This window comes from Monodelphis domestica, chromosome 1 (genome assembly GCF_027887165.1).
Source record: "Monodelphis domestica isolate mMonDom1 chromosome 1, mMonDom1.pri, whole genome shotgun sequence".
NCBI classification, from domain to species: domain Eukaryota; kingdom Metazoa; phylum Chordata; class Mammalia; order Didelphimorphia; family Didelphidae; genus Monodelphis; species Monodelphis domestica.
The window spans coordinates 587,137,193-587,160,061 of NC_077227.1; the positions used below are offsets into that span (position 1 = coordinate 587,137,193).

A 22,869-nucleotide genomic window follows, 5' to 3' on the forward strand; every position below is an offset into this window, starting at 1 on the left:
TCAGGATTGTTTGTTTTTTTAAATATTGTTAAGACAGGGATGTGCTGGACCCTGTTTATACTGGCTTGGAAATCAGCAAACTCTACAAAAAAAAGGACTTGGTTTTTGTTTTGTTTATTGTCTAGACTTAGAAAGTGATTTTGGAGAAAATGTTAACAATGCAGATTAAATTTAAAAGTGGGTCATACATATTTTTTCCTGGAGGGGCAATTATTAATCATTTGCTACCACCCTCCTGAGTCAAACCAACTTAAAGAACCAACAAAATCTATGAATAAAGAATTAGATACCCTGAGGAATAACTTTGAAAAAAAAAAACAACAAACAGTTTTTCCATGAATAATGCTTCTAGGTGGTATGCCATTCTATGCTCCTAAAGGTACCATCTTTCTAAGATAAAAGAAATTGACCATGATTCTTATGGAAGACAAATTATTATGGAAATGTAGCCTCCTTTTCTTGGATACTTTGAAAAAAAGCCCATTTCCAGGGGTATAAGCACTCCTGCCAGGAACACAAATCTCTTCCTCTCTAAGATTCATGAGTTGTCCTGGCCATTAATTCTTTCCCTGGTGGCCATCCTTCTGGAGGATGAACTTTTCTGAATTTAGCTAGGATAGGCTTTGGGGGACAGAAATGCATTCTGTTTCTGGACCAAACTTCAAAATAATCCAGCCTTGAGAAGGCCCACTAGTTTTTGTTCCACTTGCATACTTTTTAAATAACCCTTACCTTCTGTCTTAGAATCAATAAAAGCAATAGGGACTAGGCAGGACCTCCCATCTCTAGACTTGACACTATTCACTGTACTACCTAGCTGCCCCTTATAATATTTTGTTCTGTTTTTAAATACATCTTATAGATGTCATTTATGTTTAGCTTGCAACTATTTGCTTTCTTTCTTCCTTCCTTCCTTTCTTTTCTTTCTCTTTCTTTCTTCCTTTTCTTTCTTTCTTTCTTTTGGTCTTTCTTTCTTTCTTCCTTCCTTCCTTCCTTCCTTCCTTCCTTCCTTCCTTCCTTCCTTCCTTCCTTCCTTCCTTCCTTCCTTCCTTCCTTCCTTCCTTCCTTCCTTTCTTTCCTTATCTTCTGTCTTAATAGCAATTCAGAGACAGAAGAGCAGTAGGGGCTAAGCAATCAAGTTTAACTAACTTGCACAAAGCCACACAACTAAGAAGTATGAGGTCAAATTTGAACCCAGATCCTCCAAACTCCAGGCCTAGAAAGGCTAATGTGCTTAGCATAGTACCTGACACATAACAGGCTCTTAATAAATGTTGGTTGGTTGACAAATTGTACAGGAATCATTGACTAGACAGTCACTCTGGAAAATCTTCTTTTTAGGCATTCAAAAGTTCGACAGAAAAGTGAATTGGATATTGTTGTAAGTGAAGATTTGTCTGGAGGAGTAAAATTCTCAAGTTGTTTACCATACCCTAATAACCTTAACAGGTAAGCTATACCACGGTAAACTATGTTTAAATCAACTATTAACCAATGATCATCCAAAATAAGCATCTGGATGACCATCTTGAATGTAAGCTTGTTGAGAACAAGGAAGATTTTATTCTTTGTATTTTTATCTAGAACAGGTTCCTAGATGCTTAATAGATACTTGTGGATTAAGGGATTGATTGGTTGAACTTTATACTCTTTCCACTGGGTACTTAAGCAATCAATCTCAGGCTCTGTGTGTATGTGTGTGTGTGTGTGTGTGTGTGTGTGTGTGTGTGTATTTGTGTGTGTGTGTCACAGAAAACCCATTCAGTCCAAAAATTAGATATGTGATCCCTGCCATCATGGAGTTTAAAATCTAATTGGAGAAAAGCAATCAAAGTATATGAACAAAACAGATTTCAAAACGAAAAATTCAAACTATAAATGACTACATGAAAATATGCTCTAAATCACTGATAGCAAGAAAAATGTAAATAGAAGTAACTCAAAGTATTTACTTCATACCGTGCAAATCAAAGATGGGGTTAGTCAGTGCTGAAGGAGTTATAGGAAGCCTGGCACATGGATGCCCTATTCATGTAACTGTGAAGTGGCCCAATCATCCTAGAAAACAACTTGGAATTATATGAGAAAAGTCCAGACCCTTAGACCCAGTGATCCCACTATTGGACATATCTCCCAAGGAAGTCAAAGCCAAAAACCAAAGTCCAGTGTATACCAAAATTTTCATAACAGGACTCTTTGCAGTACCAAAGAACTGATGTCTATTGATTGGGAAATGGCTGAAAAATGATGATATAATAATGAGTGATCAAAAATGATAAATATTTCAGCAATTCAGAGTGAAGTGAGCAAGAACCAACAAAATGACTACATATTTAAATGGGAAAAGATCACATAAAGGAAACTGAATTCTCAGTAACTGAAAGATGATTCAAGGGTGGAGAGATCAAATAATAGATTATATCCCCCCCTCACAGTGGAAAGGTGGGGAACTGCTGGGACAGATTATATATGGATTGGCAGATATTGTTACTATATTAAATGTTTTTATTTAATTATTTCTGTTTGTTGAAGGGACATTTCAATCTGGAAAGAATGGGAAATGACTATGATATTAGACAAAAGGAATCAATAAATGTATTTTTAAGAAATCTAATGGGGAGAAGGCAGCACATGAAATGATTTATGGCAATAGAAAATTGAATAACATAGGAGATGTCAATAGGCAGTGATTGATAAGTGAGTAATGTAGGACATAAGTATGATGAGGTCAATAGTGGAGAGGTCACTAGGGACTGAAGGTATCTAGGAAAGCATTTTTTTAAAACCCTTGCCTTCTGTCTTGGAGTCAATACTGTGCATTGGCTCCAAGGCAGAAGAGTGGTAAGGGCTAGGCAATGGGGGTCAAGTGACTTGCCCAGGGTCACACAGCTAGGAAGTGTCTGAGGTCAGATTTGAACCTAGGACCTCCCATCTCTAGGCCTGGCTCTCAATCCACTGAGCTCCCCAGCTGCCCCCAGAAAGCATTTTTCTTAATGTTGTTGATATCTTTTGTTTTTACTTCTCCCTCTTCTCTTCCATTGTGACAAAGAGCTTTATGAAATGAAAGGACAAAAGAGAGACATTCAACAAATTTAAAAAATAAATAAGAAATTCATTAAAAAAATAAATAGATAAAGTTCAAACAGTGCAATAAAGTTTGCTCATGATTCCCATGACTGAATGAAGTTGTCTTCATAAGAAAGAAATTGGATTAGACTCAAAATGGAATAGGAAGCAAACTGAGCTAGAGTCAGAATTGAGTCTAAAGATGGAGTCAGTTTGATTCACACTATTCTCTAATTGCCTTCATGTACCATAATTTTTTCAGACATTTCCTAAATGATGGGCATCTACTTGATTTCCAAATCTCTGCTCTAAGTATTTTGGTATATGTGTAATCTTTCCTTCTATCTTTGATGTCTTTGGGAGAGTATATAACTAGCATTGGAAACTCTGCATCAAAGGGTATAAACATTTTGGTTACTTATTAGCATAGTGCTAAATTGCTTTCTGGAATGACTAGACCAATTCATAACTCCACTAATAGCATATGTCATGTACCTATCTTGGAAACCATTTTCTAAAATAAATTTATTGATACACTTAATTTTTTAATGTTTTTATTTCTTTCATTAAATATTTCACAATTATATATAAAAACATTTTAACATTCATTTTTAAAATTTGAATTCCAAATCCTCTTCCTTCTCTACTGCCCCTTGATAAGCAAGCAATATGATACAGATACATTCATTTTGGTATACTATGAGAAAACATTCTGGGAGTTGAGAGGCAACTCAAGATGGTTTTTGAAAGATGGATAGGATTCAGGTAGATGGAAACAATCTAAATAGGAAGAAAAGTGGGAGAAAATACATAATAGAAAGAATAAGCAGGATGAGAAAAGGACTGAGTTACATTAAGAGGTCACATATTGTGTTTGGTTCAGGGTACCACATTTTAGAAAGGACACAGATATACTGGGATATCTATGCTAGAGATTCTTAACCTGGGATTCCCCACTTTGGGTATCCATGGATGGATTTCAGGGAGTCCATGAATTTAGATGGAGATAATAGCATCTTTATTTTCACTAACCTTCATTAAATTAAATGCTTCATGAAGCATTTCCTCCAATTAGTTAAAAATATCATTCTGATGACAAATGATGAGAGGGGATATGGAAAGATGGGGACACGGATACACTGTTGGTGAAACTGTGAACTGATCCAATAATTTAGAAGAGCAATTTATTCCCAGAGAGTTATAAAACTGTAATCTTAAACCCAACAATACAATTGTTGCATCTATTTCCCAAGGAGATCAGAGGAAAAGGAAAAGAACCTATATGTTCTAAAATATTTATAGCATCGCCCTTTGTGGAAGCAAAGAATTGGATATTAAGGGGATGCCCATCAATTAGAGAATGGCTAAACAAATTGTGGCACATGGTTGTGATGGAATACCACTGTCCCATAACAAACAGTGAGCAGATTATTTTTTTAAAGCTGGAAAGAACTATATGGGATAGTGAACAGCAAAATGAGTAGACCCAAAAGAACATCATATACAGTTATAGATTGATACTGGAAGAATAAATTGTGAAGATTACCTCCAGATAGTGACATGAAAGGTAAAAACATGAAAGACATAATTTGTATGACATGTCTGTCCCCTGGATGATGTCTTCTATGAGGGAGAAGGGGTAAGATACTTCTGGATAACTTATATATATATATATATATATATATATATATATATATATATATATATATATATATATATAAATTCTGAGATGGGGTCCATAGCTTTCACAAGACTTTTAAAGTAATCCATGTAACAAAAAAGGTTTAGAACCTCTGAGACAGAGAACAGCAACCTTATTGGTCAAAGGCCTAAAATTAATGTCATGAGAGTTGAAATGGAAAAAATTCAGAATATTTACCCTCTAAAGAATGCTTTTCAGGATAGATAATAGAGTCAAAAGTATTTGAAGGGGTGACTTGTGGGAAATGAATTAGACTTGATACACTTGACTCAAGTGAGAATTAGAGCTATGGGTGGAAGCTTCAATGAGACAGATCAGGTTTGATGTAAGGAAAATTTCAGTAACAATTTTGATGTTCAGTTGTTTCAGCCTTATCCACCTTTTCATAATCCCAGTTGGGATTTTCTTGGCAAAGATACTGGAATGGTTTGACATTTTCTTCTCCAGCTCATTTTACAAACAAAGAAACTGAGGCAAACAGAATTAAGTGATTTGCCCAGGATCACACAGCTGAGGCTAGATTTGAATTCGCAAAGATAAGTCTTCTTGATTCTCAAACTGGCACCCTATAAATTGTGCCACCTGACTGCTCTTAACAATTAGAACTGTCCAAAAGTGAAATGGGCCGCCATAGAAGACAATAGGTTTCCCTTTATTGAAAGTCTTCAACAAACTGCATGATCTTGTGATGGGCATACTAACAAGTGGATTGAATTTCAGGTATGAATGGGACTGCTGAGATCATTTGCAACCCTGAAATTCTGGAACATGAGAGATCATGTTAGAATGGTAGCACAGAATAAAAGCAGATTTTGGTGGACCTGGGAATAGCAGGATAAATAGTTTGGATTTATTCATATAGGGAGTGGGAACCATGGAAGACTTTTGAGCAGGGCAGTCACCTAATAAAAGTGGATAGCCTCAGGGTAGTGTGCAGAATGAATTAGAGGGGGAGAAAGATTGGGGGTCAGGCACCCAGTTAGGAAGTTCTTGTGACAGGCCATGTATTTAGGGATAATGCTCTAGACCAAAGATGAGCAACCTTTTAGAGATGGAGGGCCACATCCATGCCCCCCCAGACCACATTCTGTGCCCCTCTCCCCACTGAGTGCCAGGTGCACCTTTCTTCTCCCCCCTTACTCCACCCAGGGGAGGGAGGAAGCACTCCCATTGGACTGCTAGGCAAGGAGGCAGGTGATTTAGTCAGGTTTGGGGAGGGGGAGAGGCAAGGGGTGCAAGTACTTTATTCTGCTCCCTTCTATAAAGTTATATGATCTATGATCCCCTCAGACCCAGCTCCTCTCCAAAAATTGAGGGGATCTTGAAAATTTCAAAGTACACCCTCTTTAGCCACTATTCAAGGAACCAGAAGCCATTTCAAATGCAATACTTTATTGAGAAGGAAAGAAAAAGGTGGCCAGAAAAAAATGGCAAAAAAGTCCCAGCTTTCGGGGAAACCCCGTATTTATAGGAAAATATAACCCTCAAGTTAAATGACATCATCCTAACACATCCACCCCATCATAGTCCAGCCTTCCTGAAGCAGGCATCCTCCAAATTAACCTTTTTTAGCTAATGGTCAAGGGTAGAAGTCAGGTTTTAATCTGGATACAGGGCTAATTGGGATATGCTACCTTCCAGAGCTTCTAGCCCACCTTTCTCCCTCAGGCAGGGACCCCTTGATTGAACAGGCTGGGTCATGGAATTAAGAATGCAAATTAAGGCAGCCCATGTTTGCTTGTGAAAGAAACTGGGGAATAGCTGAAGAGGCTATTAGCCTAGACTCCGGTTCATAAAACTTATTCCTAAATCACTAGACTACAGTTTTGAACATTTTAAAAGTACACACTCAAAGTACACATCCCCAAATCCCAAAAGTACTTTGTATTTGATAGTAAAGACATGTTGTTTTTGTCTCACTCAGGCCAAAGGTAATTAAGAGACCATTATATTCTAAATGGGGTTGGGGAAGCTTGTCCTGCAAGGGATGCTTTCTTTTTTTTTTTTTAATTTCAAGTTTCATCATTGATTTTATTTTTCTTTTTAATTGAAATTTTTAATTAATTTAGAGTATTTTTCCATGATTACATGATTCATGTTCTTTCCCTCCCCTCCTCCCTACCCCTCCCCCCAGCCGACTCACAATTCCACTGGGTTTTACATGTGTTATTGATCAAGAGCTATTTCCATATTATTGATAATTGCACTAGGGTTGTCGTTTAGGGTCTCTCTAAGGGATGCTCTCTTGAACAGACCTGCTTACTAACTCCTACTGGGGATAGGGAGAATGGAACAGTCCACCTGCACCTACCTTGGGCTTTCTAGTTAGGAACTCTGGTGAATTTCATGCTGCAGGGACAGGTGCACTGGGTTCTTGGAGCACCAGCTCTTTGGCATGCTGCCCACAGAGGGCTCTAGGTGTGCTATCTCTGGCATGTGTGCCATAGGTTTGCCATCATGGCTCTAGACTATTCAGTTGATGAAGAGTGATAGCATCCTTTATTAAATTATCCTTTGTCTAATAAGTAATGCCAACTGTGAACACAATGTCACACTGCCCTGATAAGTAAGAGAGCCCTATGAGGCTTGGACCTCTTCAAATTTTCCTTAAAGGCAAGATGAGATTGATGTCAGAGGTAATTCTTTTCCTTTTCTGTCTCCCAGTATACTAGCCCAGCGATTAGAAAAGTGGCTGCAGCTGATGTTAATGTGGCAGGCCCGTCAGAGGGGCACAGACCCTACATATGGCCCAAATGGCTGTTTCAAAGCCCTGGATGACATCTTGAACCTAAAGGTGAGTGTTAAAATCTAGAGATAAAAATGTCTGATCTCTCTTCAGGAGGGATTAGCAGATGGAACTATAGAGACAAAGCAAGCAATAGAAACAATGAGAAAAAGATATCAGTAATTGCACAGGACAGTAAACAAACCTATTTGCTTCATCTATCTAATTTGAGTTGGTAAGGCTCATGAGAGCTGAGAAGGCTGAGGAGGCTAAGGTCAAGGACTGGGCAACCCTAGCCCCAAAGCCGAAGACAAGGTGGAATACTCATAAAAATATGAAATAACCTCATCACTCTGACTGTACTTCTGCCTATCTGTTCACAAGAGGAGGGTGATCAAGATGATGAGGGTACTGAAAACTATGCCATAGAAGGAATGGTTGAAGAATGAAGAGAAAGGAGTTTAACCTGGGGAAGGCTTCAGTTCTTATCCTCAAAAATATAAAGAATCATCTTGTCTAAAAAGTTAGATTTGTTCTTCTTGGCTCCAGGGGACATCATCATCATCATCATCATCATCATCATCATCATCATCATCATCATCATCATCATCATCATCATCATCATCATCATAGATAATATTTAAATGGGACAGCTGGGTGGTACAATGATTAGAGCACCAGACATGAAATCAGGAGGACCTGAGTTCAAATCTGGCCTCAGATACTTACTAGCTGTGTGACCCTAGGCAAGTCACTTAACCCTGTTTGCCTCAGTTTCCTCATCTGTAAAATAAGCTGGAAAAGGAAATGGCAAACTTTTGCAGTGTCTTTGCCAAGAAAACTAATGAGGTCACAGAGTCGGACATAACTGAAACCACTGAACAAGAAAACATATAAATAGAGCTTACTATGTTCCCAAGACAGTAAGTGCTGTTATTATCCCCATTTTACAGATGATGAAACTGAGGCAAACAGGTTGAAAGTAAATCACCCAGAATCACATACATAGAAAGTGTCTGGGGCTAGATTTTAATTCAAGTCTTCCTAACTCTAGACCCAGGGTTCTACCCAGCTATGCTCTAGAATTAATATTTGGTAATAATTGTTGGGAAATTGGAAAGCAATCTGGTAGAAAAATAGATATAAGACCATTATCTTATACTATTTACCAAGATAAGATTAAAAAGGATACCTGACCTAGTCCTAAAAGGAAGATCAGATAAGCAAATGAATTGCCTAGAGAGACAGATTTCAGTTCAGCACAAAGAACTCTGGAGCTGTCCAAAAGGCAAATGAGCTATTTTGGGAACAAAGATTTAGAAGTGGACAGGGCTTTAAATCATCTAGTCTAATTTCCTTATGTTGGGGGATGGAAGGGGAAATAAGCATTTATGTAATGCCCACTGTGTGCCAGGCATTGGGGCAAGCGCTTTCCCCAAATATTTCATTTGAGCCTCACACCAGCGCTATGTGGTTTATAGATGAGGAAACCGAAGCACCTTGTGTCTAAGCGACTTGCCCAGAGTCGCACAGCCAGTGAGTGTCCAAGACCAGGTTTGGATCCAGGTCCTTTGATTTCAGATTGAGTACTTGTTCTTCTATCCTATACATTCTCCTTTTACTGGAGGATGTCTCCAAATGGGCATGGTTGTGCCAAGGGTTTCAGGTAAGGAGTTGAATGAGATGACCTCTGAGACCCTTATCTCCATGATTTTTAAGGCACATCATTGTTTTCAGCTTGTGAAAGGCAGATGAAAATTTGAGTCCTTGGGGAAGGGTCTGAGCTGATAAATCAGCAGGGCTGGAAAGCAGAGATGACTACCTGTCCAGTCGTTTGTTTTTTTTTTCCATGATCTGTTAACTTCTTGTTGTAGCTGGTTCACATCTTGAATATGGTAACAGGCACCGTGCACACCTACCCCATCATGGAGAAAGAAAGCTTGCAAAGCTTGAAGGCCAGGATCCAGGCCGACACAGGCATCCCAGAAGAGGACCAGGAGCTGCTCCAGGAGGCTGGCCTGGCATTGTTCTCTGACAAACCAGCTACGCAGTGTATTGTGGATAGCAAGGTAAGCTCTGGGGGCGTTAAAAAAAATCACCCATATCACCATCAGCATCATTAACATCAAGACAACGATTTTTACCAGGCAGTCTTAGATGCACCTTCACATTTAGTCATCACTTTGGCAGGCACCCTACTGAATTTATGATATTTAGACCCAGATTTCCCTGAGACAAAGGTACTTTGCTTTGATTTCCCATTCTTGAGTCATATCTCCTTTCAGGTGTACTCTTCCAGCAATTATTCTTAAAGACTTGGCTTATCCTTCTAAAGTAATTGGTCAATTAAAAACATCTTATTAAGCACTTATTATGTGTTCCACACTGTTATATTATACATTAAAACATCCAAGATGTCTTTAATGAATGATGCTTGGAAATGATCAAATAAAATATTATTTAAAAAAAAGACAAAAAAATAAATTGATGATCTCTACTGGTGGCATAGAAAGTTCAATCGGTGTCCCCATTCACTCCATTGCCCTAAATTTTTATATGTGATAAATATTTTAAAAATAGCATAAACAACAATACAAATAAACATTAATTAAGAACCTAAAAAAAAAACATCCAAGATGAGAGCCCTATCTATAAAGGCCTTCCAGTGACCTGAGGAAACAAAATAAATGCATATTAAGTGGTGATTTTTAAAAATAAAGATATTATTTATTTGGTTGGTTTTTTAAAACCCTTACCTTCTATCTTAGAATCAATACTATGAATTGGTTCTCAGGTAGAAAAACAGGGCTAGGCAATGGAGGTTAAGTGAGTCACATAGCTAGGATGTGTCTGAATCCAGATTTGCACTCAGGACCTTCCATCTCCAGGCCTGGCTCTATTTACTAAGCCACCTTAGTAAATTTATTTGTTTGTTTATTTATTTTAAGTATTAAAAAAAAAACATCCTTACTTTCTGCCTTAGTATCAATTCTAAGACAGAAGTGGAGTAAGGCTAAGCAACTGAGGTTAAGTGATTTGTCCAGGGTCACAAAGGTTTAAAACCCAGCTCCTCCTAACTCCAGGCCTGGCACTCTATCCATTGTGCTACCCAGTTGCTCCTTGATATGCTTTTTTTTTTTTTAATTTGAGATCTAAATTCTCTCCCTCTCTCTAGCCCTTTCCCCACCCACTGAGAAAGCAAGCAATATGATATCAATTACACATGTGCAATCATGCAAAACATTTCCATATTAGCTACATTGCCAAAAAAAAATCAGGAAAACTAAAGAAAGTGAAAATTCTATCCTTCATTCTGCACTCAGAGTTCATCGCACAAGAGCATTTTTTCATCCTGAATCCTTTTAAATTATCTTGGGTCATTGTCCCGATCAGAGTAGCCAAGTCTTTCCCAGTTAATATGGTATCACCACTACTGGTTCTGTTTACTTCCCTTTGTAGTTAAACAATTATTAAGCATTATTAATTAATTAATTAAGTGTCATTAAGCACAAATGTATATAAATCAGTGCTAACCTCTAAAGATAATTAGAGCCTGAGGTAGTAATCATAATAATAGTTCACTCCCGTGGTTCACTTTAAGACTTTTAACAGAGAGAGCTAGGTAGCACAATAGATAGAGCACCAGACCTGGAATTGGGAAGTCCTGGGTTCAAATCTGACCTTAGACACTTCCTATCTGTGTGACTCTGGGCAAGTCAATTAACCCTGATTGCCTAGCCTTTGCCACTCTTATGTCTGAGAATTGATGCTAAGACGAAAGGTAAAGATTTTATAAAACAGACTAGTAATGTGCATCACTTTTAGGAGACGAGGGTACAATTCATTTTTTTTACAAATAAGGATACTGATGCATGGAGAGATGAAGTTATTTGTCCAAGGTCTCATCGCTACAGGCAGGACTCGAGTTTAAATCTTATTATTCCTAGATTTTCCATGAGACCTCTATAATAGGAACAAACAAGGTACCTGATAAAGACAATAAAAGCAAAAATATTTTGAATAGAACTGAACTGTTGCAGACCAGACTTATGAAGACAGGGCTTCTTGGAAGAAGAACAGCTGCTATATATTGGAGAAAGATTATAGTGGTCAGAGGTGTCCAGAGACTACATTAATGGCACTGCCATGTGAATCTTACTGAGTCTTTCATTCAAGAATATATGCTCTCACTCTACTGCAAATACGAATAACATGGAAATAGATTTTGAACAAGGATACGTGTATAACCCAGTGGAACTGCTCGTGGGCTCCTAGGAGGGGGAGAGAAGAAGGGGAGGATTCAGGAATCATGGAAAAATATTCTAAATTAAATTTTTTTAATTTAAAAAAGAATATATGATCTTCACTCTTGCAAATATGAATAATATGAAATAGGTTTTGAACAATGATATATGCATAAACCAGTAGAAACTTGTCAGCTCAGGGAGGGGGAAGGGAAGAGGGAAGGGAAAGATCATGAATCATGTAACCATGGGAAAATATCCTAAGTTAATTCGTCAATTAACTTTAGAAATAAACAAATAAATGAATGAATGGATGGATGGATAAATAAAAGAATATATGTTCTTGTTCTTGTCCCTTTGCAGCTAAATGATGACCGAATATTGGACATGGACCTCATTTTTCTCTTTGACAATAGAAAAATCACCTATGAGACTCAGATCTCCCCGAGGCCCCCACCAGAAAGCGTCAGCTGTATCCGTAAGAACATCTTTCTGATCTGAACCATCAGTTGTTTTCATTAAGGCAGGATCTGGGAGACGTGTGTCTAATGACAAGGGTAGGACCTTAAAACTGGGCAATTAGTTTGTGCTGTACTCAGGGCCAGCCCCCGGCTCTTGGGCCAGGAAGAGGGGAGCCCATAAGTAAAACCAGCAAGGAGTCTGCCATCTTGGAAATAGAAGATGCTAAATTAATACTCAGAGGGTTCTTTCTAAAGGTCAGTGTCTGGGCTCCCCGCGATGGAGAGGTCTCTGGACAAGCAAAGAACATGACCAGACCCTTGCTAGACAGAACCCAAATTGCTTTTTTTCCCCCAATGAAGAAATATAGGGGCAGTTAGTGGCTCCATGGATAGAGAGCCAGGCCTGGAGGTCCTGGGTTCAAATATGGTCTCAGACACTTCCTACCTGTGTGATCCTAATGAAGTCACTTAACCCCCATTGCCTAGCCCTTCCTGCTCTTCTGCCTTAATATTGATTCTAAGATGGAAGGTAAGGACAAAAAAAACAACAATAATTAATGAAGAAGTGTGTGATTTAAGAAGTATACAGCCCCCTGCCTGCCCTCAAGGAGTGCCTAGTCTCATTGGGAAAATGAGGCCTAACCAGTGACCCGCTCAGTCACCGCCCAAAGCTGAACAGCAGCACCCTAAAACATAAAAGAGCAATTGATCCCTTGCCCTATGGGGTGCGCTACTGGGGCCCGGGAGGCCGGAGGAGGGTTTGCTATTTGACCCTTGTTTGTGTCTGTTTCCAGTTCAAGAGCCCAAGCGGAATCTCCCTTTTTTCCAGCTGAGGAAAGTATGGGGTCAGGTGTGGCACACGATCCGGACCCTGAAAGAAGACTGCAGTCAGCTGCAGCAAGGCCAGAGAGCAGCCATGTGAGCCCTGCCCTCCCCTCCCCTGCCCATTTTTGGAGAGGCCGCTGCCCCTCTCGGAGCACAGCCAGGCGAGGGATGCTGGTTGGGAAGGATGGGAAGAGACGGTGTCAGGGTCCCAGGGAGGAAGGGCCAGGTGGCATGGAGGAGGAGAGGGGGGAAGCAGCTGGGACAAAGTGTGGAGGAGGAGAGGAACCCAAGGGCTCATCAGGATTGGAGGGAGGGTGCTGATCACTGGCATTTCTCTGGCAAAAGACTCTGCCCACATCCACCCTGTGAGGGAGACAAGGCAGCAGGTCAAGTGGCTTGCCTTAGGTCATGCAGTTAGGGAAAGAGTCAAGGCTTGAACCCAGGACTTTTGACTCCAAAGCCGGTGTCGTTTAGTGCATTAAAGTCCTTAGTCCTGTGGCAGAGGAACCCCAGGGATCAGTTCTTTCACTGGTGATGTCCAGTGGGTAATTTTTCTTAATGTATTGCTATCTTTCATTTCCAAACAGATCCTTCCCTGACCCCTTGAGATACATCCCTTTGTAACAAGGAATAAAAAAAGGGAAGGGAGGCAGTTTATCAAAACTAACCTGCACATGAACAGTTGAGCACTATAAGCAGTGTTCCACACCCATAGCCCCCCACCTATGCCAAGAAGTAGAGGGAGGTACCTTTTCTCCACTTCTCCATTCTGTCATTATCTTAATGTGGCTAATTGAAATGATCAACCCTTGGGGCAAAGGACCTTGCTCAGTCAGTCCCACCTGCACACAAGAACTGCCTCACTCATTGCTGAGGTTCAGGAAAAGAGGACAAGAAACAGTGATCCAAACAGCTGGCTCTGGGTTTGGTACCCAGGATGGGAGGCAGGGGAGATGCTAAGGTCCTTTTCTTCCTTACTGCTCCAGGATGAATCTCCTTCGCAATAATAGCAGTCTCTCCAAAATGAAGAATTTAATGGCATCCATGTCTCAGCAGCTCAAGGCTAAGCTGGATTTCTTTAAAACCAGCATCCAGATTGACCTGGAGAAATACAGTGAACAGACCGAGTTTGGCATCAGTGAGTGTCTCTCTCCATCTCCCTTTGCCCTGAGCCAACCAGAGAGATGGCCCCGGTCGTCTCTCTTCTTTTTTTTCCCCTCCCCATCCTTATTTCCCTGCTGAAAATTGAATTTATTGTCTTTCTTCCATTCCTTTTTCAGCATCGGATAAACTGCTGCTGGCCTGGCGGGAGATGGAGCAGGCTGTGGAGCTCTGCGGGCGGGTAGGAGGACTAATTTTAGGTTTAATTGCTTACTGAGAGGGAGGAGGCTTCTCAAGGCCACTTTCCACTTTCTCATCAGAAGCTGGGGCAGGCGTTGTCGGGGAATGTCAAGTTTTTAATTGCCCTGTTGTTTGACCTTGCTTGAGACTCATCAGGGAGTGGTTGGGAGTCCACGGATGCCCAGGCTGTGGGGGCCCCACTGTGGCCAGACGAAGGATTTACACGACTCTGGGATGTTCCAGTTGGAATGAGGATTATGGCAGAAGCGCCGGCTATGATTTCCCTTTGGGGTAGCTAATAAACCACAACCACATCTAAATGGATTTGCTTAATAACAGCCAACCCCTACTAATGCTGGGTCTACTATGTGCCAGGCACAAATCTGATCTCATCTGATGCTTAAAACAACCTAGTAAGGTAGGGGCTATTATTATCCCCATTTTAATAATAATAATAATAATAATAATAATAATAATAATAATAAATACCTAACATAAAGAGCTTACTAAGTACCAAGCACTATGCTAAGCGCTTTGCAATTATTGTCTCATTTGATCTTCCCTATGACACAGGGAGGTAGGTGCTATTATCATCCCCATTTTATTAATGATAATAATTAACATTTAGATGGCAGGTACTATATGCCAGATACTATTCTAAGCACTTGCTAATTATTGTCTCATTTGATCTTCACAACCCTGGGAGGTAGATGCTATTATTATCTCTATTTTAATAATAATAATACCTAATTTCATAGACAGTCTCTCGGTTGGAGGTCTCATATCTAAAATATAAGAGGGAGCAGCTAGGTGGCTCAGGGGAGACAGGAGGTCTTGGGTTCAAATCTGGATTCCTAACCATGTGACCTTGGGCAAGTCACTTAACCCTCATTGCATAGCCTTTACTGCTCTTCTGCCTCAGAACCAATATGTTGTATTGACTCTAAGACAGAAGGGAAAGATTATTTTTAAAAATAAAATAAAATAAAATATAGAGAGAACTTTCTCAAATTTATAGGAATAAGAGCCATCCCCCAATTGATAAATGGGGAAAATATATGAACAGCTCTATGATAAAGAAATCAAAACTATATATAGGTACATGAAAAAATGTCCTAAATCACTACTGATCAGGGAAATGAGAGCCAAAACAATTCTGATCAAATTAGCTAAAGTGACAAGTGTTGGAGGGGATATGGAAAAGTGGGGACACTAATACACTGTTGTGGAACTGTGGCCTAATCCAACAACCGTTTTGAAGAGCCACTTAGAACAATGCCTAGAGAGCTCTAAAACTGTGTAAATATTTAGACCCAGAAATACCATTTCTAGGTCTATTTCCCAAGGAGATCCAGAGGAAAAAAAGAACCCATAGGTTCCAAAATATTTATAGCAGCTTTCTTTGTGCTGGCAAAGAATTGGAAATCAAGGGAATGTCAATTAAGTGGGGAAAGGCTAAACAAGGTGTGGTATATGATTGATTAATTTTTCTTTAAACTTGGAAAGAACTACATGAGATAATAAAGAGTAAAATGAGTAGGGTCAAGAGAACATTGTATACAGCTACATATTTAATATTTAAAGAATGACTTGTGAATGTTCTTCTCCAGAGAATGAACTGAGAAATGTAAATATGAAAGAATCTATATATACGTATGTTTGCTGGATGATGCTTTCTATAGTGTGGGGAGGGGAGGACAGGGCTGAGATACCTGGATAAATAAATTATATTAATAACAAAATAATAATAATATCTACAAAGCACATACTCCACACCAGGCATTGTGCTAAGTGCTTTATTATCATTGTCCTGGGAGGTATTATTTATCTGCATTTTACAGTTGAAGAAATTGAAGCAAAAGTTAAGTGACTTGCCTAGAATCACACAGCTAACAAGTGCCTGAGTTTGGATTTGAACTCAGGACTTCCAGAGTCCAGGGCCAGTGCTCTATTCACTGTACCACCTAGCTACTCAATGTCCATGGGAAGGTAAAATTAAAGAAAGGAAGTGCCTAGGCACAAGGAGCCAATTCAATTCAGTTTAGTAGACATTAATGACAGTAATGAATATAAATTTTGAAAGCAGAGACTGAGTAGGGAAGCACACCACTATAGCAGTGCCCATTTCTAAACTACTTTACACTTTACAAGTTTTAAAATTCAGGTTAATTAAAAGGGTCGATCTTAGACCCAGAGAATAAAGGCTGTAATAATGTACATCCCTTTTCTCAGAGAGGAAGTGGGCAATGAGGGATATATAATGTAGCATACTCTGTTGGACATGGTTGCTTTGTCAATCAGTTATACTTAGCTCTTTTTTTTTTCATTTTTTACAAATTAGGGTGATTTACCTCTTCAAATGAATGGTGTTTTTTTATAGTCATTGATTAAAGTAAAATGAAAAAATCAAATCATGACCACCCAAAAATATCCTTTCATAGCAGCCCTGTGAGATACATAGTACACTCATCTTTTGATAAATAAGGACTGTTGTTACTGAGTTTCAATCATGTCCCAACTCTTCAGGACTCCATGCAGGATTTTCTTAGCAGAGATTTTTAGCACTTAGCAGAGTGGTTTGCCATTTCTTTCTCTAGCTCATTTTATAGATGAGGAAACTGAGGCAAATAGGATTAAGCAACTTACCCAGGGTCACACAACTAGGAAGTATCAAAGGCTGGATTTGAATTCAGGAAGTTGAATCTTCCTGACTCCAAGACTGGTGCTCTATCCACTGTACCACCTAGATTCCCTGATAAATGAGGACCTCTGGGATTAAGTGGAGGACCTAGGACTCAGAAATTCATCCTTCTGTCTCTTCTATTCTCACCCTGAAAACTCAGGGTGTGGTGTCTTTTCCAAGCTTTTCTAATTTCCTATGTGACCCTGGTTAAATAAGTCCAGCCTTCCATACCTTAATTTCCTGGTCTGCAAAATGACACTGATTGGATGTAGCAAGGCCCAGATGCCACTACGATAGACTCAGAAGTAGGCAGTACTCTGCCTTGACTCAGTGTCCAGGCCTGGTTTTCTCTCTGGGAGGACCTCTCCCATAATAGATATGATTAATTTCATTTCTTGCTGAGTTTTGTGTTAGATTTTTTTCCAGTTCCTTATCCCAGTATGCCCCTCATTTCCCCCCTAAAATCCTTACCTTCTGTCTTAGAATAGAAACTAAGGACTTCTGGGGGCAGAGCCAAGATAGTGGAATAGAGCAGAGAAGCTCAGATTCACCATGAGAATCCTCTAACCAATCACAGAGGGGAGGATAAGGGTGGTCTTGGGCAATGCTTAAACTTTACTCTCATTGTAACTGGTTCAGAGAGGGAAAAACAAATATACTCAGTTGGGTATAGAATTTTCTTACCCTACAGAGAAGTGGAAGGGGAATAAGACAAGGGAAGGAAAGGGTAGAATTAGAGAGATGGGGGAGTAGAAGAGTGATAAAAAACAAAATACTGGTGAGGAGGAACAGAGAGAGAAAGGGAATAGAGCAGGATCTAAAAAGAATAATAGGATGGAGGGCAATAAACAGTAATCATAACACTGAATGTGAATGGGATGGACTCACCCATAAAATGGAAAGTCTGGATTAAAAACCAGAATCCTACTATATGTTGTTTACAAGAATCACATTTAAGGTAGGGTGACACACACAGATCCAAATTAAAAGGCTGGAGCAGAATTTATTATGCATCATCTAAAGAATAGATACTATGAATTAGTTGCTAGGCAGAAGATCAATAAAGGCTGGGCAATGGGGGCTAAGTGACTTGCCAGGGGGTCTCACAGCTAGGAAGTGTCAGAGGTCACATTTCAACCCAGGGTCTCCCATCTCCAGGGCTGGCTTTCTATCCACTGAGCCATCTAGCTGTCCCCAGGAGACCTCTCTTGCTCCTATTCACCTCAGCTCTATCTTTGTCAGGAGTCAGATGTGAAACTTCTGGTAGAACAAATGATGGCATTACAGACAGACATTGTAGACCTACAGAGGAGCCCAATGAGTCGGAAACAAGGAGGAACCTTGGACGATCTGTAAGTATTAGCCTGGCAACTATGAATAGCTATTTTGTCCAGCTAGGTTGGGGATGGGGCAGAGGAAGGCAGGGAGGGTCCTAATAACAAAGAGCATTTATATTGTGTGCTTTACAAATATTATCCCATTTGATCCTGACAACCAACCTGGGAGATGGATATAGTTATGATCATCTCCATTTTACATATGAGGAAACTGAGGCAAACAAAGGGTTTTTTGCTTTGTTTTGTTTTTAAGTAACTTGCCCAGAATAAGTGTCTGAGGTCAGATTTGAATTCAGATCTTTCTAACTCTAGGTCCTATACTGTATGTACTATACCACGTAGGTATCCTGAAAGGCAGGCCAACTCCTTCATTTTTTCCCTCTATTTCCTTCTCCCTCTCTTCCTCCTTCCCTCTTTCCCCCACTCTTCTCTCTCTCTGTCTCTCTGTTTCTCTGTCTCTCTGTCTCTCTTGGATATATTAGGGAGATAATAACCAAAATTCATTCAAATAATAGGGAGGCAACCAAAATTCACAGGGAAATAATAAGAGAATACCTCAGTAGTTTAAGTCACCAGACTGAAGAAGACTACATCCTAGAGCAGTTAAGAGAATGGGTACATGAGATTGTTACTATTAATGATCCCTGAAAGATCACAGAGAATGAAAGGAACTTCAGGAATGGAGAAGCACAAGGGTTGTCTTGATTTTCTAAAATATAAGAGAGTAAACTACAGGTTCTAGACTCTATTATCAAAGGATGGTACATAAACATCTAGAAAGGGAAGAAGTGATTCTGTTGAGTTAGCAGGACTCCATTAAGAACGTGCCAGGCTAACCTGGGAAGACAGGGGAATTTTAGCTGGATTTTAGCAAAGCATTTGATGAAGCCTCTCATTCCTTTCTTGTGGAAAAGATGAGCACAGGTAAGCTGCAAATAGATGGATTCAGAATCAGCTGACTGGCTAGACTCAAAGAATACAGTCATTAATGATTTTATGTCAACCTAACTGAAGGGTTCCAGGGGAGTGCCCCAGGGATCTATGCTTGTCTCTGCTGCTGTTTAACATTTTTATTAGTGTCTTAGATAAAGATATACATGGCATACTAATTCTAATTAATAGTAATACAAAGCTAGATGAGGAATAGTTAATCCACTGGATGGCAGACAAGTGTTTATTAAATGCCTACTATGTGTTAAGTGCTTTAAAAATATCTGTTGATCCTCACAAAAATCCTGTGAGAGAGATTCTATTATTATCTCCATTTTACAGTTGAAGAAACAAAAGCAGAGAGAGATTAATGGCTTCCCCCAAGAACTAGGAAGTATCTGACACAGGATTTGAATTCAGATCTTCCTGACTCCAAGCCCAGAGCTCAGACTTGAGAAGATGTTGACAGGCAGAGCATTAGGCCAACAAATGAAGTTTAATAGGAATAAATGTAAATTCTTACACAAAAATTCGGTGTCACAAGTACAAGATGAAACAAGCATATCTAAATCAACAGTTCAGAAAAAGATCTTAGTACAACACTCAACAAAATATGGAAGTTTGGAAGAGGTTTAATCAGCAAGTATAAATTTTATTTTTAATTGAAATTTGAATCAAGAGCAGAATTTTTTTAATTATATTTCAGAGAAGAACAAGCAAGAGAGCTTTACCGGCGGCTAAGAGAAAAACCAAGAGGTAAAAAGGACTTTAATGATTGATTTGGGTCCCATTCTACCTATGTGTAATCCTGAGATGTCTTGTTCATAACATTGGAAAGCTATCTCATTCTCTACTCTTTTTAGACCAGAGAACTGATGGTGACAGTCAAGAAATGGTTCGACTACTTCTTCAGGCCATCCAGAGCTTTGAGAAGAAAGTACGAGCCATTTATATGCAGCTCAGGTATAAATAACCTTGTGCTACTGTAGGCAGAACAGAGGGTGGAATGACCAGGAATCAGAGGCAAGGACAAGGGAGCATACGGTTATTTTCTTCTTGCTTTGAGGAGAGCAGCCTATGTAACCCATTAGAGTATAATATAGTATGCCACTAGAACTCAACTTACCGAAACCGAGGAGTGAGAGAGACAGAGAGAGACAAAGCGAGAGAGAGAGAAATAATACTAGCTGGATGGATGGATAGATGGATGGATGGATGGATGGATGGATGGATGGATGGATGGATGGATGGATGGATGGATGGGTGGATAGAAAGGAAAGAAGGCTAGATAGGTGGACAGTCAGACAGAAAGAAATAGAATGAATGAGTGATCAAGCACATATTAAACATGAATTATGTGCCAGAGGTTGTGCTAGGGACACAAATACAAGGGAGCAAAATAGTCTCTACCCCCCAAGATGTATTATTTTGTTGGAAGACAAGACATGATGGAACTTGAATCAAAGGAGGAGAAAGAAGAAAATCCTACTCAGGGCAATGGGTAGGTAAGGAGGAGGAGACCAGAAAGAGTTCAGGTTTGACTGAAGTCAAGTGTGGCTTGTTCCTTCCTAATGATAGGAGACACCAGTCAGGAAAGGAGGGTATCAAGGTGCAGGCTTCTCAACCAAGCAATACAAGAGGCAAAGTGAAAAAATATGAAGAGAATCCAGGAGGGAGGGAGGGAAGGAGAAGCTCTTTAGACACATTAGCAGTGTTAGATTAGATTAGATTTCCAATTGGCCATCTCCAAATAACTAGTAGTTTTCCACTTACCTTCTTTTTCTAATCCCAGAATGATTATATGAATGAAGCCATTAGCACTGTTCCTTTATTTTCCTTACAGTAAAACCATGGTTTGCAAGCAGAAGGCACTGGAATTATTACCTCAGGTGGAAGAAGTGGTGAGCTTAATGAATGAAGATGAGAAGACAGTTGTTCAGCTGCAGGAGAAAAGACAGAAGGAACTATGGAATCTCCTGAAGATAGCATGTGTGAGTGAAGTTAATTAACCAACATGGTGCTGGGAAAAGATCACTGACCCTAGAATCAATCCTGTAAGGATGAAGGAAGTACCATAAGTCCTGGATTTGGAGTCAGGAACACCTGGCTTCAAATCCTGTCTCAGACTTGCACTCATTGTATGACCCTGAAAAAAAATCACTTAAATTCTGACTCAGTTTCCTCCTCTGCAAAATGGTGACAATTATAGTATATGTAAAGCATTCTTCAAACCTTAAAAAGCTATACAAATAGTAGCTATTGATTGAATATGGCAGCCCCTAAGACAGGACTTGTGGAATACCCCTGCCCTGGTCAATCAGATCTTAGAAGATTTAACTATTCCAACTTGTGATAAATTAGCCTAGCTGGATGCATCCACCAGTCTACCCTTGCCATAAGTCAGTTCTGCCTTCTGCGTGTTGGGCACACTCCTGAGGCTGGATTTATAGGAGCACGTGATCACAAGTTGCACAGAATGAAAGAGTATGGATAGATTGACTATTTTTGGAAGGAATATATTGGAGGATGAGGATGGGATTATAGATCCATCAAAGCAAAAAGTCCTTCAGAGACAATCTGATCTGGGTATAGTAAAGTGATAAATAGGACACCATTATGCCTTAAGTGGGGAATCCCTCTATCAGCAAAAGATTTTCAGCAGCTCCCTGGGTTTGCTGGATATTATCATTGCTTTATTCAAAAGTTACCTACATTCACAGACTTGATAGAACATCCCAAGACATTCCATAGGGCACCAGAGGCAGAAGGTACGTTCCTCTCCTTCAGACAGTGGCTTATCTCAGCTTCTACTTTGATCCACTTGGAAGCTCATAAATAATTTCATTGTAGACACCCAAATATCCAAACTGATAGTGGGAACTATTCTCTCATAGGCCACATAGCCTTTCCCTGTGCCCCAACCCTGTGTTATCTGCTCTCACAAGTCCACCACAGATTGAGGGAGAAGGGAGGAGGAACTATTATCAGATGGGAAACTCAGAGTTAAAGCCACATCTGTAGCATGCAATCACCATCTTGAGAAATATGGCAGACCATCATTGTCCACATCCACCATAAAAACCCGAATCCCTTTTAGAGTACTTGTTAACTCAGCAAATGTTATAAATGCTGGACATTTTTAACCCTTACCTTCTGTCTTAGAATCAATACTGGGTTTTGGTACTAAGACAGAAGAATGGTAAGGGCTAGGCAATGGGGGTTGTGACTTGCCCAGGGTCACACAGCTAGGAAATGTCTGAGGCCAGATTTGAACCCAGGACTTCTGTCTCTGGGTCTAGCTCTCAATCTACTGAGCCACCTGGCTGCCCTCTGTTCAATCATTTCAATCATGTCTGACTTATCATGGCCCCATTTGGAGTTTTCTTGGCAAAGATCCTGGAGTGGTTTGCCATTTCCTTCTCCAGCTTATTTTACTGATGAGGAAACTGAAGCAAATAGAGCTAAGTGACTTGCTCAAGGTCACAAAGCTAATAAATATCTGAAGCTAGATTTGAATTCAGGAAGATGAATCTTTCTGACTCAAAACCTGGCACT

General features: G+C 39.8%; 1 protein-coding gene across 1 annotated transcript in view; it reads left to right on the forward strand.

The window, feature by feature from the left end:
* Positions 1-22,869, forward strand: part of IKBKB (inhibitor of nuclear factor kappa B kinase subunit beta) — an 82,111-nt gene that overhangs the window by 47,992 nt on the left and 11,250 nt on the right. Inside the window, exons 9-19 of the mRNA XM_056813601.1 lie at positions 1,342-1,449; positions 7,433-7,562; positions 9,368-9,562; positions 12,101-12,215; positions 12,993-13,116; positions 14,010-14,161; positions 14,304-14,365; positions 18,290-18,399; positions 20,021-20,070; positions 20,178-20,277; positions 21,158-21,305. Of these exons, the coding sequence (XP_056669579.1) occupies positions 1,342-1,449; positions 7,433-7,562; positions 9,368-9,562; positions 12,101-12,215; positions 12,993-13,116; positions 14,010-14,161; positions 14,304-14,365; positions 18,290-18,399; positions 20,021-20,070; positions 20,178-20,277; positions 21,158-21,305 (1,294 nt within the window). The remainder of the gene's footprint in view (positions 1-1,341; positions 1,450-7,432; positions 7,563-9,367; positions 9,563-12,100; positions 12,216-12,992; positions 13,117-14,009; positions 14,162-14,303; positions 14,366-18,289; positions 18,400-20,020; positions 20,071-20,177; positions 20,278-21,157; positions 21,306-22,869) is intronic.